Source organism: Humulus lupulus, chromosome X (assembly GCF_963169125.1).
Source record: "Humulus lupulus chromosome X, drHumLupu1.1, whole genome shotgun sequence".
Classification (NCBI taxonomy): domain Eukaryota; kingdom Viridiplantae; phylum Streptophyta; class Magnoliopsida; order Rosales; family Cannabaceae; genus Humulus; species Humulus lupulus.
The window spans coordinates 25,420,305-25,433,877 of record NC_084802.1 but is presented as its reverse complement, the minus strand read 5'-3'; the positions used below and the strand labels follow the sequence as shown (position 1 = coordinate 25,433,877).

General features: G+C 38.6%; 1 protein-coding gene across 1 annotated transcript; it reads right to left on the bottom strand.

Annotated features, from left to right (window-relative positions):
- Positions 1-12,442: 12,442 nt before the first annotated feature.
- On the bottom strand, positions 12,443-13,167 carry LOC133804984 (agamous-like MADS-box protein AGL62). Its single transcript, XM_062243087.1, has one exon. The coding sequence runs from the start codon at positions 13,073-13,075 to the stop codon at positions 12,512-12,514; it is 564 nt and encodes a 187-aa protein (XP_062099071.1). The 5' UTR covers positions 13,076-13,167; the 3' UTR covers positions 12,443-12,511.
- Between the last annotated feature and the right edge of the window lie 406 nt (positions 13,168-13,573).

Genomic DNA, 13,573 nt, shown 5'->3' with positions numbered 1-13,573 from the left:
GCCTGTGAAGCTCGAAATGTTTTTTTGAAATAAGAAGAAAACTTATTCCATGAGCTTATGGTATGCCTCTTGTATTGTTTAAATCATCGCCTAGCTGGCCCGACCAGAGTTGCAGGGAATAAAATACACCTTAGATCGAGCCCGACATTATGAGCCATCATCATGGTGTTAAACATTCTGAGGTGATCTAACGGATCTCCATTTCCATCAAATTTTGATAGGTGTGGCATTCTAAAGCCTACAGGATACGTGGCCGCCGCAATATTTGGAGCAAAAGGCTCGAGCTTCTCATCTGAATCGCAATCGTATTTTTCTTTTCCAAATAAAAACCTCTTCATTTTCTCTTCCATTAAGGCTAGTCTTTCGAGGGTTTCGTCCTTAGTCCCTAAGTTACCTGGGGGCTGTTCGACAGCTCCTATCCTATCGTATGCGTTTGACGGGTTATTGTCCCTCCAAGCTCGAGCTTGGTTTTGTGGGGAATTCCCGTTATCGCGTACTATGGATGGACCTCCTTCTGGTCGAGTATAGCTAATATCTTCATTTTGTGCTGGGTTCCTTCTCTGCAAATTCAAACGATCGCGCAAATCGGGTTGCGGATCGTACCGAGGGCTCTGTCCTGAACTCAATTGATTTCTTAGGTCACCCTCGGACCTACCACTATGACAACTTTCGATCCAGTAGCTCCCATTTGCGAAGCTTACAGCTCGTGGTTGGGGCCGAGGATCTGGATTTTTGACATGTGTTCGTGGGACATAAGTATTGGCAGATGGGGGAGGATTCCTTCTACTGTCTCCATAAGCTGGAATGTCCCGTTGAGGATGAGGTGGTGTCAGATGTCTTATAGGTGACGGGGTATGTCTTATTGGTGAGGCTATCCTCGTTCCATCAGGGCGGACTAAATTAGCCCGCCTATGTTCTACTCCAATGTCTTTAGTCCTCTGTGCCTGGTGATCCGATCACGGCATAGGAGAGTTTGTTTGAGAATTTTTTCTTCATGAGCCTGTCCCAACCACCCCTCGTGGATTTTCATGAGCATTCCTAGGGGCCGGTGAAGAGGGCACCGAGCTTGGGGTTGTTGTCTTAACCGACCGACTGACATACTGATGACCCCTATGATGATCGCTAGGTCGAGCATTCTGGCGATCTTGCCCCGTAGGTACAGAACTTGGAGTTGCGGTTCTGACTGTTTGACTCGGTTTGGATCTGTTATTCCTGTGGGACTTATGAGACCCACTCTGCCTCTTTCTAGCATTAATGTTGGTTGCCAGAGGGGGTAACCAAGCCAAAACCTCCTCCATCTGCCTGTATTCCTTAGCAAGATGGCTCCTCAATTGCATGTTTTTCAACTCGACAACAATTAGGTAGTCTGGATTTGGATTTGGTGGTAATGACGCCAAACTCCCAATGTCGCCTTGTCTCGACAGTTGTTTTCCCGAAAGTTGCTGAATCTTAGGGCCACATTCGTCCGGAACAGTGGTATGATGGGCCTCCTGCCCACCAGGCTGTTCTATTTCACTATCATGCATTGAGCGAGTGAGCACCATGATGAGAATCGACTGGGATTTTGATGAAGCACTAATTTGCTCTCAATGAAAGCACCAAACTGTTGACGCGGTTTTTTGCCAACAGTGTTTTAAGAAATGATAAAGGCAGGATAATGCTTAATGGTAAATTGTAATGAAAAATATCAAGAACACAGAACTTTTACGTGGTTCAGTGGTTAAAATCCACCTAGTCCACGAGTCAATATTATTGTTGTTTCTCTCTCTATTTTGGCAGAGTTTTGGTATTACAGAATTATCTCCCCTTTCCTGTCCAACATTCCCAGTATTTATAGGGGAATTCCATGGACAGGTATGGGTAACCGCATGAGTCAATCACGCATTTACATAATGTCTACATTCAATACAAATAATTCCCATTTATATTGGGATATGATTTAATCACAAAGTAAATATGTCATGTTATTTTGGATAATAAATATGACAGCCTGGTCATGAATAAGCGTATAAGCAAATCCTGAATCTTTGGGAATCCCTTAGTATGCAATATGCGTTAAATCTGAATCACTCGAGCTATGTATCTTCCACTAGCTTGTGTTCTGACAACAATTCGACCCCGAGCTAGTGCTTTGATGACTTATCTTATTCGTAGTTCGTGGGAAAGTCACGACGCCTAACACCAGGTCTGACCATTACGAACCTCGAGCTGTCCGTATAGATAATAATAAGATATTCTACTTGACTACTTTTCCACGTAATTATCTGCCAGCTGTACCAGAGCTGAATGAATGAACTCGTGCTAAGATTAGGGTACAACACATGTAAATATATATCTATGCCAATGTTGTGTTTAAATATCATATATTTAGAGATTATTGATATAAATTTTTATATATACTATAGAACTATAATTCATTCTATTATATATATATTTAAAACAGTGAACCAGTTTTTATTAAAATTATAGACATTGTTTACAACTTTAAAACTACACAAACATCCATTGCTCGTTGCTTCTACGTAATATATATATTTATATATAAACTACAAACACACAAATCACATTTAAACACCTAATTTGAGAGAAGCTAACATTTAGACATAGCAATAAAGGTTTGAAGATATAATAAATATGTTACTTTTCCTTGTAAATAGGAAATCAGAAATAGGGTAATGCTGGTTTGGTTTGTATGATTTGTATGAGGAATTACCATACACCTATTTTGAGATAAACAAAATATTACCCAAATTAGAATGCTTGCACTCTTAGAGTCAGTGCCAAACTCCTAAGCCAAATAGGCAATTTCATTCAACATAAAACATGAATACAATTCTTCTCCCACATTTATATGGTTCTCAAATATCTAAAACAGAAAGGAAATTATAATTGAATTCTCTCACAATGCCCTAAAATCGTTACACCTCAAGAGCCCCAATGCCTAACGACATTCTGCAAGCACAAATTCTCTTAGCCAGCTCAACTTCACATGTTTCCTTGGCCCGCGCCCAAATGCTCCTCTAGTTTCTTCTTTCTCTGCTTCAGTAGCTATGGCAACCTCTTGAATGTTCCATTTCCCTTGATGCAATTTCAGGTCCACTTCTTCTTGTTCTTGGGCCTTCTGAGTTAAGGTCTGTATCCACTCTTGGGCTTGCTATTGGACTATTTGAGGGTCCAATTCCAATTGAGCTTGGCTAACACCACCCTCGTCCTAAAAAATGACCTTCTCATCAAGGTTATGAATACCATATAAGTCACAGAAGGCAACCAAGTCCTCCCAAGTGGCATCTTTTGGAGTGTAATGAGACCATTGAACCAACACCTACTTTGTAGGATGTCCATTGAGTTGGATGATGCGTCCAGCAAGTACAACAGTAGGTAAAATCATAGGCTTGTTAACATGACTGAGCTCCGGCGGGGAATAACTATGAATTGGTTTCGGTCCATTAAATGGTTTGAGTAGAGACATGTGAAAAATGGGGTGAATACAACTATCCTTTGGCAACCCCAACTTATATGCCACCAGACCTGCATGACCAATCACAAGAAAAGGACTGAAATACCTTCGACAAAGCTTCGAATTAAGGCATGAAGCTACAGTGATTGTCGATAAGGTTGGAGCTTTACCAAGAACAGGTTGCCTATAACAAAGCTAATGTCCCACCGTTTCTTGTTTGCTTGCTGAGACATTCTATTTTGTGCCTGCTGCAAATGAGTTTTGAGGTGACGTAGAATTTCATCCTGAGTTAATAGATCGGAGTCGAAAACTTGGATTGAAGTAGAGCCCTGAGTATAGGCTGTAATAAGTGGTGGTGTTCTGGCATAGAACGTCTGGAAAAGGATCATTGCTATAGTCGAATGGTGAATAGTATTGTAATGGTACTTAGCCCACGAGAGAAAACGACTCCATTGCTTTGGATTATCCGTAGTAAAAGCCCGAAGATACTGCTCAAGGTAGCGGTTGGTCACCTCCGTTTGCCCGTCCGTTTGTGGATGGTAGGATGAACTCATCTTCAAAGTGGTGCCCATGAATTCAAAGAGTATCTTCCAAAATGCACTAGTAAAAATGGGATCATGATCCGACACAATAGACCTCGGTAAACCATGTAATCAAATCACCATCTGAGAAAAATATTTCCGCGATTTTGGTAGTCGTATAATGGTTCGGAAGTGGACCAAAATGAGCATACTTTGTGAAACGATCAATGACCACTAATATTATTGGAAAACCTCTGAGATAACGGTAACCCGAAAATGATATCCATAACTAAATCTTCCCAAACACGCTCCGGAATAGGTAAGGGATGTAGCAGGTCGTTGGGAGCTTTAGTGGAATACTTCACAGTTTGGAAAACCTCACATGTCGACACAAAGTCTTGGACATCCCAACAGATTCCAGACCAGATTTTTTTTTGCACCGAGCTGCAAAAATGTACGATCCACTCTGACATGACCTCCTACTAGTGTACCATGGAATACATGGATGAGTTTGAGCTTAAGTACAGACGATCCTTATAGAACAACAAGCCATCGCGAAATGTATACTCAGGAAGGGAGGCAAGGTAATGCTGTAGTTGTTGGCACAAGCTGAGAATATCATGTTGTGTGGCATGTTCCGCATTGTTGATCCCAAAAGAGGGTGTTTTAATATATAAACTCGCAAGTGCACGAATCGTTTCAGAATATAATGTTCATGTAAGTACGAGGTCGAACCCATGGGAGTTGACTAACATCAAAAGAAACTATTTCAAACAAAGCAAGAATATTCTAACCTAGTTCCAAATATTTGATGAGATTTTGTTTTAGAAAAATAAAAGACAAGTAATAAAAAGATTTAAGATTAAATAGAAAAATGGTTTTCAAATGAGATAAGTAAAATAAGATTATTAAGATATTAGAATCCACAAAATGCAAGTTCAATAGTATTTATAAGTATATTGATTCCCAAGTTTAGATATAGTTTAAATAAATCACACTATATTTTTTTCAAAATACATTTTCTATTCAAGCACAAGTTACTTTAAAAAATGTAGGCTTTTTCTTCACTTATATAAGATATAATTTCTAAGCATTAGTTGTGTTACAACTTAATGAAACTACACAAAATCAAAGAGATTATGTTTAGGAAAAATATGATACTTATGCTCTAAGAATTAGATGTGAACAATTTAATGAAAAACATTTAATCAAAGAATATCATATTTTTGCATAATGAAGAACTAAGTGTAATATGCTTTAACAATCAACACTAGATGAAAAATGCATATCTTTGATAGAAAAATCCATAAACAATGTTGTACAAATGGGAAATCAACATACAACAAAAAATACTATCTAGTTACATTTTGCTTCATCATCATCTTAATAATCTTTGAAAAAGATTAGAAGCTCATAACTAGATTGAAATAAAAATTACAAAATAACATACTTGACATGCTCTTCAAAAGATGAAAATGGTAGAGAGGAAATAGTGAAAAGAAGAGAGAAAAATATGAAGTGTAGGAGAGGTTGAAAAGATGAAGAAGAGCTCCCCAAATTGTCTTACAATACTATTTATAGGCAAAATATGGAGATTAAATTAATCAAATTAAAATAAATAAATTGATTAATTTAATTGTGTTGGGAAGTGGTAGGATAAATAGAGTAAGTGTAAGAGTATTGGAAAGATGAAATGTTTGGTTGGGTAAAAGATTAGTGAAAAGCTAAGGTAAAAAAATGAATTATGAATGTTTATTTAGGTAAGAAAAATAGGGAAGAGTGAATTGATATTTGAGTGAAAAGAAAGAAAAAAACATTGGGAATAAAAACTTGATTTTTTGGTATTTTTGTGGCTGTGGCAGGGTGGGTTCGGTTGGTCATTCATCAGGCTGGGCCGGAATGTGGGCTCGGGCCTGTGTTGGCGAATTGGGCCACGACTGGTGGACTGGCAGCAGCTGAATATTGGGCCTTGGATGTAAGGCTGGCCCGTGGAGTTTTGCTGAGTCTGCTGAACGTGAGCTTCAGCTAGGATTGTTGTAGATGTTGAAGGCTTCGGAATGCTGAAGAAACTTGGGACAGCTGGCGGCATCAAGAGACATGGATGGATGTGTGGAGGGATGAAACATCAGGGAGTTGGGAGAGAAACCGTGGGCCTTCGGCTGGGAGAGTAGAGCTGGGACCAGGTGGCGTGGGCCAGGAGCTTGGCAGACGGGCTGGGCTCATTTGGGCTTTTAATTATCAAAAACGCCAATTTCTTTGAAATTTGCCACTTTTTCTTTCTTTTCTTTATTCTTCAAACACAACAAAGATACAACATAATTCCTACACCATAAAAAAATTAAATTAAATAACAATCAAATATTTTCAATTATAAATAAATCATATTAATTATTTGAAAATACTTAATTAAAACTTAATTTAATTTATCAATAAAGATCAACAAAATTGCACTTTTATTTTACTTCTAACTAAACTATATTAATTACACATAATTTAAACTACAACATATTATAATAAAATATCTAAAAAAACACACAAAAATATATAAAATCAAAATAAACCTAATAAATTCAAAATTACTTAAAAACTTAATAAATCAATTAAAAACTCAAGAATTAAGCAACAATTAGCACATAAAAAGTGGTAAAGTAACTCTATTTTGTAGAGTTATCACGCATGCATCTTTGCCAAAAAATCATAAGATCCCAATGACAGTGCCAAATGGAATTGAGTAGGTTCAGAGTCTGAACAGCGAGAAAAGGCATCGACTGAGGTATTGGAGGTACCTGCCTTATATTTGATAGTAAAGTGGAAGTCCAACAACTTACGAAGGCAAAACTACTGCTCTGGAGTTTGGATGACTTGGGTGAGCAAGTCCCAAAGACTCCGATGGTCTGTGCGAATAATGAAATGCCTTCCCAATAAGTATTGCTGCCATTTGGTCACGACCTCAATCAAGGCTCACAATTCCCTCACATAAGCCGACACACCACGGGGCCTAGGACCCAACTTTTTACTGAAATAAGCTAAGGGGTGGCCATCTTGAATCAATACCCCACCAATCCTCTCATTTGAAGCATCTGTCTCAACCACAAAATCTTTGGAAAAATCTGGTAACTTATGCACTGGGGTGTAGTCATGGCAGTTTTTAGAGCAACAAAGGCAGCAGTTGCAGATGGAGTCCACTTGAAATTATCCTGCTTCAAAAGCTCAGTGAGAGGAGCTACAATAGTGGCATAGTGAGAGACAAATCGATGGTAGTAGCCGATGAGTCCCAAGAACCCGCGATGTTGTTTAATGTTACTGGGTTGTGGCCACTCAACCATGGCAACAACCTTTGAGAGATCAACTGTGATGCCAGTCTGAGAGACCAAATGTCCTAGGTATTCAATTGAATCCTGGAAGAGAAAACACTTATTGGATTTAGCATAGAAGTGATTGACAATGAAAAAATGCAATACGGTTCAGAGATGGTCAACATGTTCAAGGACTCCCTTGCTGTAAACTAGTGTATTATCAAAGAAAACGATGAAAAAATGGCAAAGATAGGGGCGAAATATTTGATTCATTGCAACTTGGAAGGTGGGTGGTGTATTGGTTAGCCCGAATGACATCACCACAAATTCGTAGTGGCTTTCATGAGTGCGAAAGGCAGTCTTGTAGATATCTCGCTTGTCCATGCACATTTGATGGTACCCAAAGCATAAATCCAGCTTTGAAAAATTGTGGCACCCCCAAGTTCATCAAGCAACTCATCTATCGTGGGAATGGGAAATCTATCTCTGGTGGTAATGGCGTTCAATGCTCGATAATCCACACAAAAACACTATATGTTCCATCCTTTTTTTAACCAAAAGAACCAGGGAAGAGTATGGACTGCTGCTATGGCGAATGAACCCGTAATCAAGCATCTCGTGGACCAATTGTAAAATACTCTTGTCACAGGCAGTCAGTTGAGATTCCAAGGAGACCAAGTTGGCTGGTTGGTCTGATTGTGTAGATTCCATAATAGAAAAATGAAACATCTAGGAATCCCGATCCTCCAAAAATAAGGAATGGAGCTGGGACAATGAAGTTGGTTGTGCTATCATGGGTGACTGGCCTTCCAAACGCACAGTGTGCCCATTCCATTGAAATTCGATGGTGATCTACTTATGGTCATGGACACATGGACCTAAATTCTGAAGCCATTGCATACCCAACACAACATCCAAACCCCAAATAGGTAGCACAAATAGGTCCACTAAGAAATGATGTCCCTGTAACACTAGTTTGACATTTTGGCAGTGAGAGGAACAGGTTAAAAATATGCCATTACCCATATAAACTTTGAATTTCTTGATAGGCACCATGGGCAAATTCAGCTTGGTGGCAAGGTCTTCTTGAATGAAATTATAGTTACTACCAGTGTCAATGAGGACCTCCAACTTTGTGTTTCCTTGGAATGCCATCAAGCGAAAAATGTGAGGATGAGCTGAGTTCGAAAGAGAGTGAAGACTGACCTCCTCCTGCGGTGAATCATCCTTTGAGACCTCGATCTCGGTCCCCTCCACCTGATCATCCTCCAACCCACAGAGAAGGAGGAGCCGATTTTTGCACTTGTGATTAAAATTGAATTTCTCATCGCAAGTGAAACAGAGGCCCTTGTCTCGATGTTCCTTAAGCTTCGCTGGGGTGAGACATTTGATAGGTAGAGACGAAGAGAATGTTGAATGACCAGACAACGGAGGAGTCACCATAGCTTGGATGCTTACCGAGGGCTTCGAAAAGGGCTTAGTGAACTGGTCTTCCTTGTGACTGAAGGAGGAAGAGTTGGGGCCATCCCCATCCCCACGACCATGACCTTTCATGTCCTCATGTCGATCCTCAAAGAGTTGGGCCTTCGCCATAGCGTCAACTAAATCCCCCGGTGTAGCCAAGAGAAGTTCTCGTCGAATGTCAAGCTTCAGTCCCAGATAAAAAAATTAAGGAACATATAGTCTATTCCACCTTAGTGATGTGGTCATCAAATGTTCAAATTCAGCTCGATATTGAGTAACAATACCTATTTGGGTGAGCTTAACAATCTTTCCCAACATATCATCATACACGAATGCCCCAAAACGCTTACGCAACTCATGAAGGAAGACTTCCCAGCTTGTGAGAGTATCGACCTTCTCCATCCATTGGAACCATACGGCCGGATCTTCATCCAAATGAAAAGCCACCACAGCCAAACGCACTGCAGTAACAACCTGGTGCAATGCAAAGAATTTGTTGATCTTATAAGACCAATTCTCAGCATCGAAACTATCGAAGCGAGGTACCTTGACCTGAAGGTTCTTAAGGATGGCATTGATGTCACAGAAGGAATCATGAGGGCGAGAACGATCAGTGGATGAAGGTGGCAGAGTGATGACTGAAGCAGAGGCGGATGGAGGTGAAACAAGGTCGAATGATTTCTCTGCGGAAGTAGCACGATGCTAGTCCAACAAGGTTGTGAACGTCTCATCGGTAGAAGCTCGATGCTGGTCCAACAAGGTCGTGAACTTCTCCAGATGGGAATCCACATGTTGGCACAGATTAAGCTCCATGTTCTGTAAGAGTTAAATAATGTCTTCATTATGCATGGTGGACGAGGAAGGATGAAAGCACCAATATTACCCTAATCAAAATGCTTTCACTCTTAGAGTGAGTGCCAAACTCCCAAGCCAAATAGGCAGTTTCATTCAACATAAAACATGAATACAATTCTTCTCCCATATTTATATGGTTCTCAAATATCTAAGTCAGAAAGGAAATTACAACTGAATTCTCTCACAATGCCCTCAAACCATTACACCTCGAGAGCCCCAATGCCTAACAACATTTCGCAAGCACAAATTCTCTTAGTCAACTCGGCTTCACGCGTTTCCTTAGCCCACGCCCAAATGCTCCTCTGGTTTATTCTTTCTCGGCTTTAGCAACTATGGCAACCTCTTGAATGTTCCCTTTCCCTTGATGCAATTTTGGGTCCACTGCTTCTTGTTCTTGGGCCTCCTGAGTTGAGGTCTGTATCCACTCTTGGGCTTGCTGTTGGACTATTTGAGGGTCCAATTTGGGCCTGGCTAACACAAAATAATTTGACATTGTTAATTAGGTCATTGCATATTATTTTTTCGTAGATAATATGATCTAAACATACAAAGACATTTATGCTTTCAAAACATAATCCATCTAATCAATATTATGCTCTCAAATCAAATTCATTCTCTTTGTGCTTGTAATCCCTACTAAATAGGCAATAATTTTTTTTTTCAAAATTAAAAAAAAAACCAATTGCAATATTGAATTAAATGTTATAACATTAATATATATGAGATAGGTTCAAATAGACAAATTTTTCTTCATTAGTTTTTACATTAATTTTGCACCAGTAGATGAAACAAGGTTCAATAGTCAAGATTAGAGCATATTAATAACAATCTATGCATGAAAGGGTTGGGTCAAGTTTCTACGTTGACAGGTCCTTCAAGATGGTGGAAATTTCTCTAGGCCATAAAACTCCTAGCTAAAGTTAAAATCTTCATTTGGAAAGCTTCATTGGACTGGATAGTGGAGTTTAGTCTAACCCCAAATGTCTAATCTTTTTTCATGAAGGTGAATCTACTTACCATGAGTTATGGGGTTGTGAGGAGCTTAAGTCTATTCGGAAATCCTTCCAACAAGTGGTAAGTTTTACCTATCCTAAACATTCTCAATTCTATCAGTTTATGTTAGAGCTTCTTGAGACATTTACTCGGGTGGAGTTTGAGATATTTTTTATGGTCCTTTGGAGAATTTGGTTTAGAAGAAACAAGAAGGTTCATGATGATTTCCTTCTCGAATGAGATCTCTTATTTAAGCATTGGATTACAATGTTATATATCAAGCAGCTAACCATAGTGTTCGAGAGTCGGGCTTGCAAGGAAACTCTAACCCTCAGATTGATAAATGGAAGCCTCCTCTGAGTGGTTTGTTGAAACTTAATATGGATCCTGCTATCAATGTGACCTCACATAAAGTTGGGCTCGTGGTTGTCATAAGGGACCATATTCATACGGTAGTGGTGTCCGCTGTTTGACAATTGGTTGCGAACTTGCCTGAGATCGTTGAAGTTGTGGCAATCATTTATGCCCTTCGTCAGGTCCTTGGGCTATGTCCATCTCTTAGTGGAGTCTGATTGTTTATAGTTTCTATCAATGCTATTAAGAATCAGAGCTCAACATTTTCCTACATAGGAACTATTGTTGGAGAGATCAATTCTATGTGTAATAACTTTGTCATGTTATCCTTTGATCATTGTCCTAGAGTAGATAATATTGTTGCCCATTCTTTAGCTAAACTAGCTTTGTCTATATAGATGAACATTATGTATGGTGACGTTGTTATCCTTCTTAAGGGCTAGTGCCTGTTAGGGGTGAGCATCGGTCGGTTTGGGCGGTTTTTTCACAACAAAAAATCCAGAATTCGGTTTTCGGTCCAGATTGGTGCAATCCAAAAACCGACCGAACCAAACCAGTTTAAAAAAAACCGACCGTTTTGGACCGCGGTTTGGTCGGTTAAACCGACCAAACCGAATTGATTATTATTTTTTTTTTGTTTTGAAAGTTTTAGTTAAAAAATTAAAAATTTTAGATTGCTGGAATTCATTTTTGTGAATTTTTAAAACATAAATATATAGAACATAATTACATTTATAAATTTTAAAGTTTAAAACATAATTAAAAGTACAAATTTTAAAAATTTTAATAATTAATAATTATATAATATTATATTATTATTTTATTATGTTCAGTTGGTTTCGGTTTTATTGGTCGGTTCACCCAAAATTTCAAAACCGACCGAACAGTGACGGTTTGCACCGTCGGCGGTTTTTTCGGTTTAAACAGTTTTGGTTTTTTCGGTGTTCGGTAGGTCGGTGTACACGGTTTTTTCAGTTTTTCGGATTTTATGCTCACCCTAGTGCCTGTCATCAATGATAGTGCTTTGGTTCTCGCTCCCGTTGTGCCCTCCACATTGTTGCTCTTGGAGATTTTGAGGCCAAACACTTACTTTAAAAATAAAAAAAAATCTATATGTATATGAATCGAATTCTTTTCTATTCAATTCTTACGTTAATATATATGGAAAATATTAGGAAAAAAACTCTCATATTAATCACAATTCATTATCTTCTCATAAAAACAAATACAAATGAAATAAAAACTATGAATAAACACAAACTAAAAACAGTGACTTATTATGGGATTATTATCATCGATCATTGATCTTATAATCTCCCTTAGAAAAAACAATAAAACAGTGTAAACTCAATCATTTCAACTATTAATTTCCAACCAGTACTTTCATGATAGATAACATTTAGCATATTCATATACAAATACCAAAAGATCAATTATTAACCCTAAACTAAACCATGTATTTTCACCATCGTTTCCATAGCGCTCATGGAATAAAGGTTGGTGAGAATATATCTAAAGCATACAGTAATTTATTCTTGTAGCTAGATAAACACAAACCATAAAAACGGCACCTAGGGCAACAAAACGACGTCGTCGGCCTTTGGCTGCGTCAAATTCTGAACCTTAGCGCAGACCTTTCTCCTCATCTCACTCAACGCATCCACATACTGCTCAAGCTCCTCCAGTTCCATCCAGTCGACCGCCTCGTCCCACCACGCGCCGCCTCCTCGAAACTCGTCCTTTTCTTCTTCTTCTTCCTCCTTCAGAAGCGACGAGAGTAGTCTGGCCTCGGCCACTTGCTTCTTCTCGGCCTCCAACTCTTCCAAGGATTCCACGTAAGTCCTGATCGTGCCGTCCACAGCGGCAATTTGTTCCGAGTCATTCGTTGAAGTAGCAGTATGGGATATTCCGTTAAGATAACGGTGAATGAGGTTGTCGACGGAGGGGTGACCGAAGCAGAAGAGTTTTCCGTTAGGGGAGAAAACGATGACGGCAATGTCGGAGCCGCAAAGGAGAGAGAGCTCTCCGGCTTTGTTGAAGATGCCGGAGCGTCGTTTGGAGAAGGTGACTTGTTTTCTGCTCTTCTTTTGGAGCTTTTTTATTTCTATTTTCTGCCTCCCTTGTCCTCTCTTCATATTTTTAAGTAAGAAAGTTGGTCTATAGTATATGTATATATATTGTAGATTTATTTATAGCACAATTTTCATCAATGTAATCAAATTGTAAATTTTTTAAAAAAAAAAAATTATCTGTGTGATAAAATACAATGTCACCATTAGTTGTTATATTATTTAAAAAAAAAAAGAAAATACAAGTAATGATATGGGTTTGTTTGGCTGGTTCATTGTGCTTCCTTTTATGAAGATTTCCTTAAATATTTATTTATTATGGTGTCATTATTTAGAAGGGCAAAATTAAATGGTTGAGTCGATTAGGGAAATTAGTCAATTTAGTTATGCTTGCGAAATCGTTCAAAGATATTGATCAAGAGAAAAAAAGGAAATATGCATAAGAAACATTTGTCAATTTCAACACCAAAAATATTTGTCAATTTCATATTTGTCAATTTCAACACGAAAAATAAATAACTTATATGTATTTGATTAAATTTTGGATAAAATGTTAGTGATACC

Coding starts and splice junctions, on each gene's coding strand:
- LOC133804984 (XM_062243087.1), bottom strand. CDS start 13,075: ATGAAGAGAGGACAAGGGAGGCAGAAAATAGAAATAAAAAAGCTCCAA.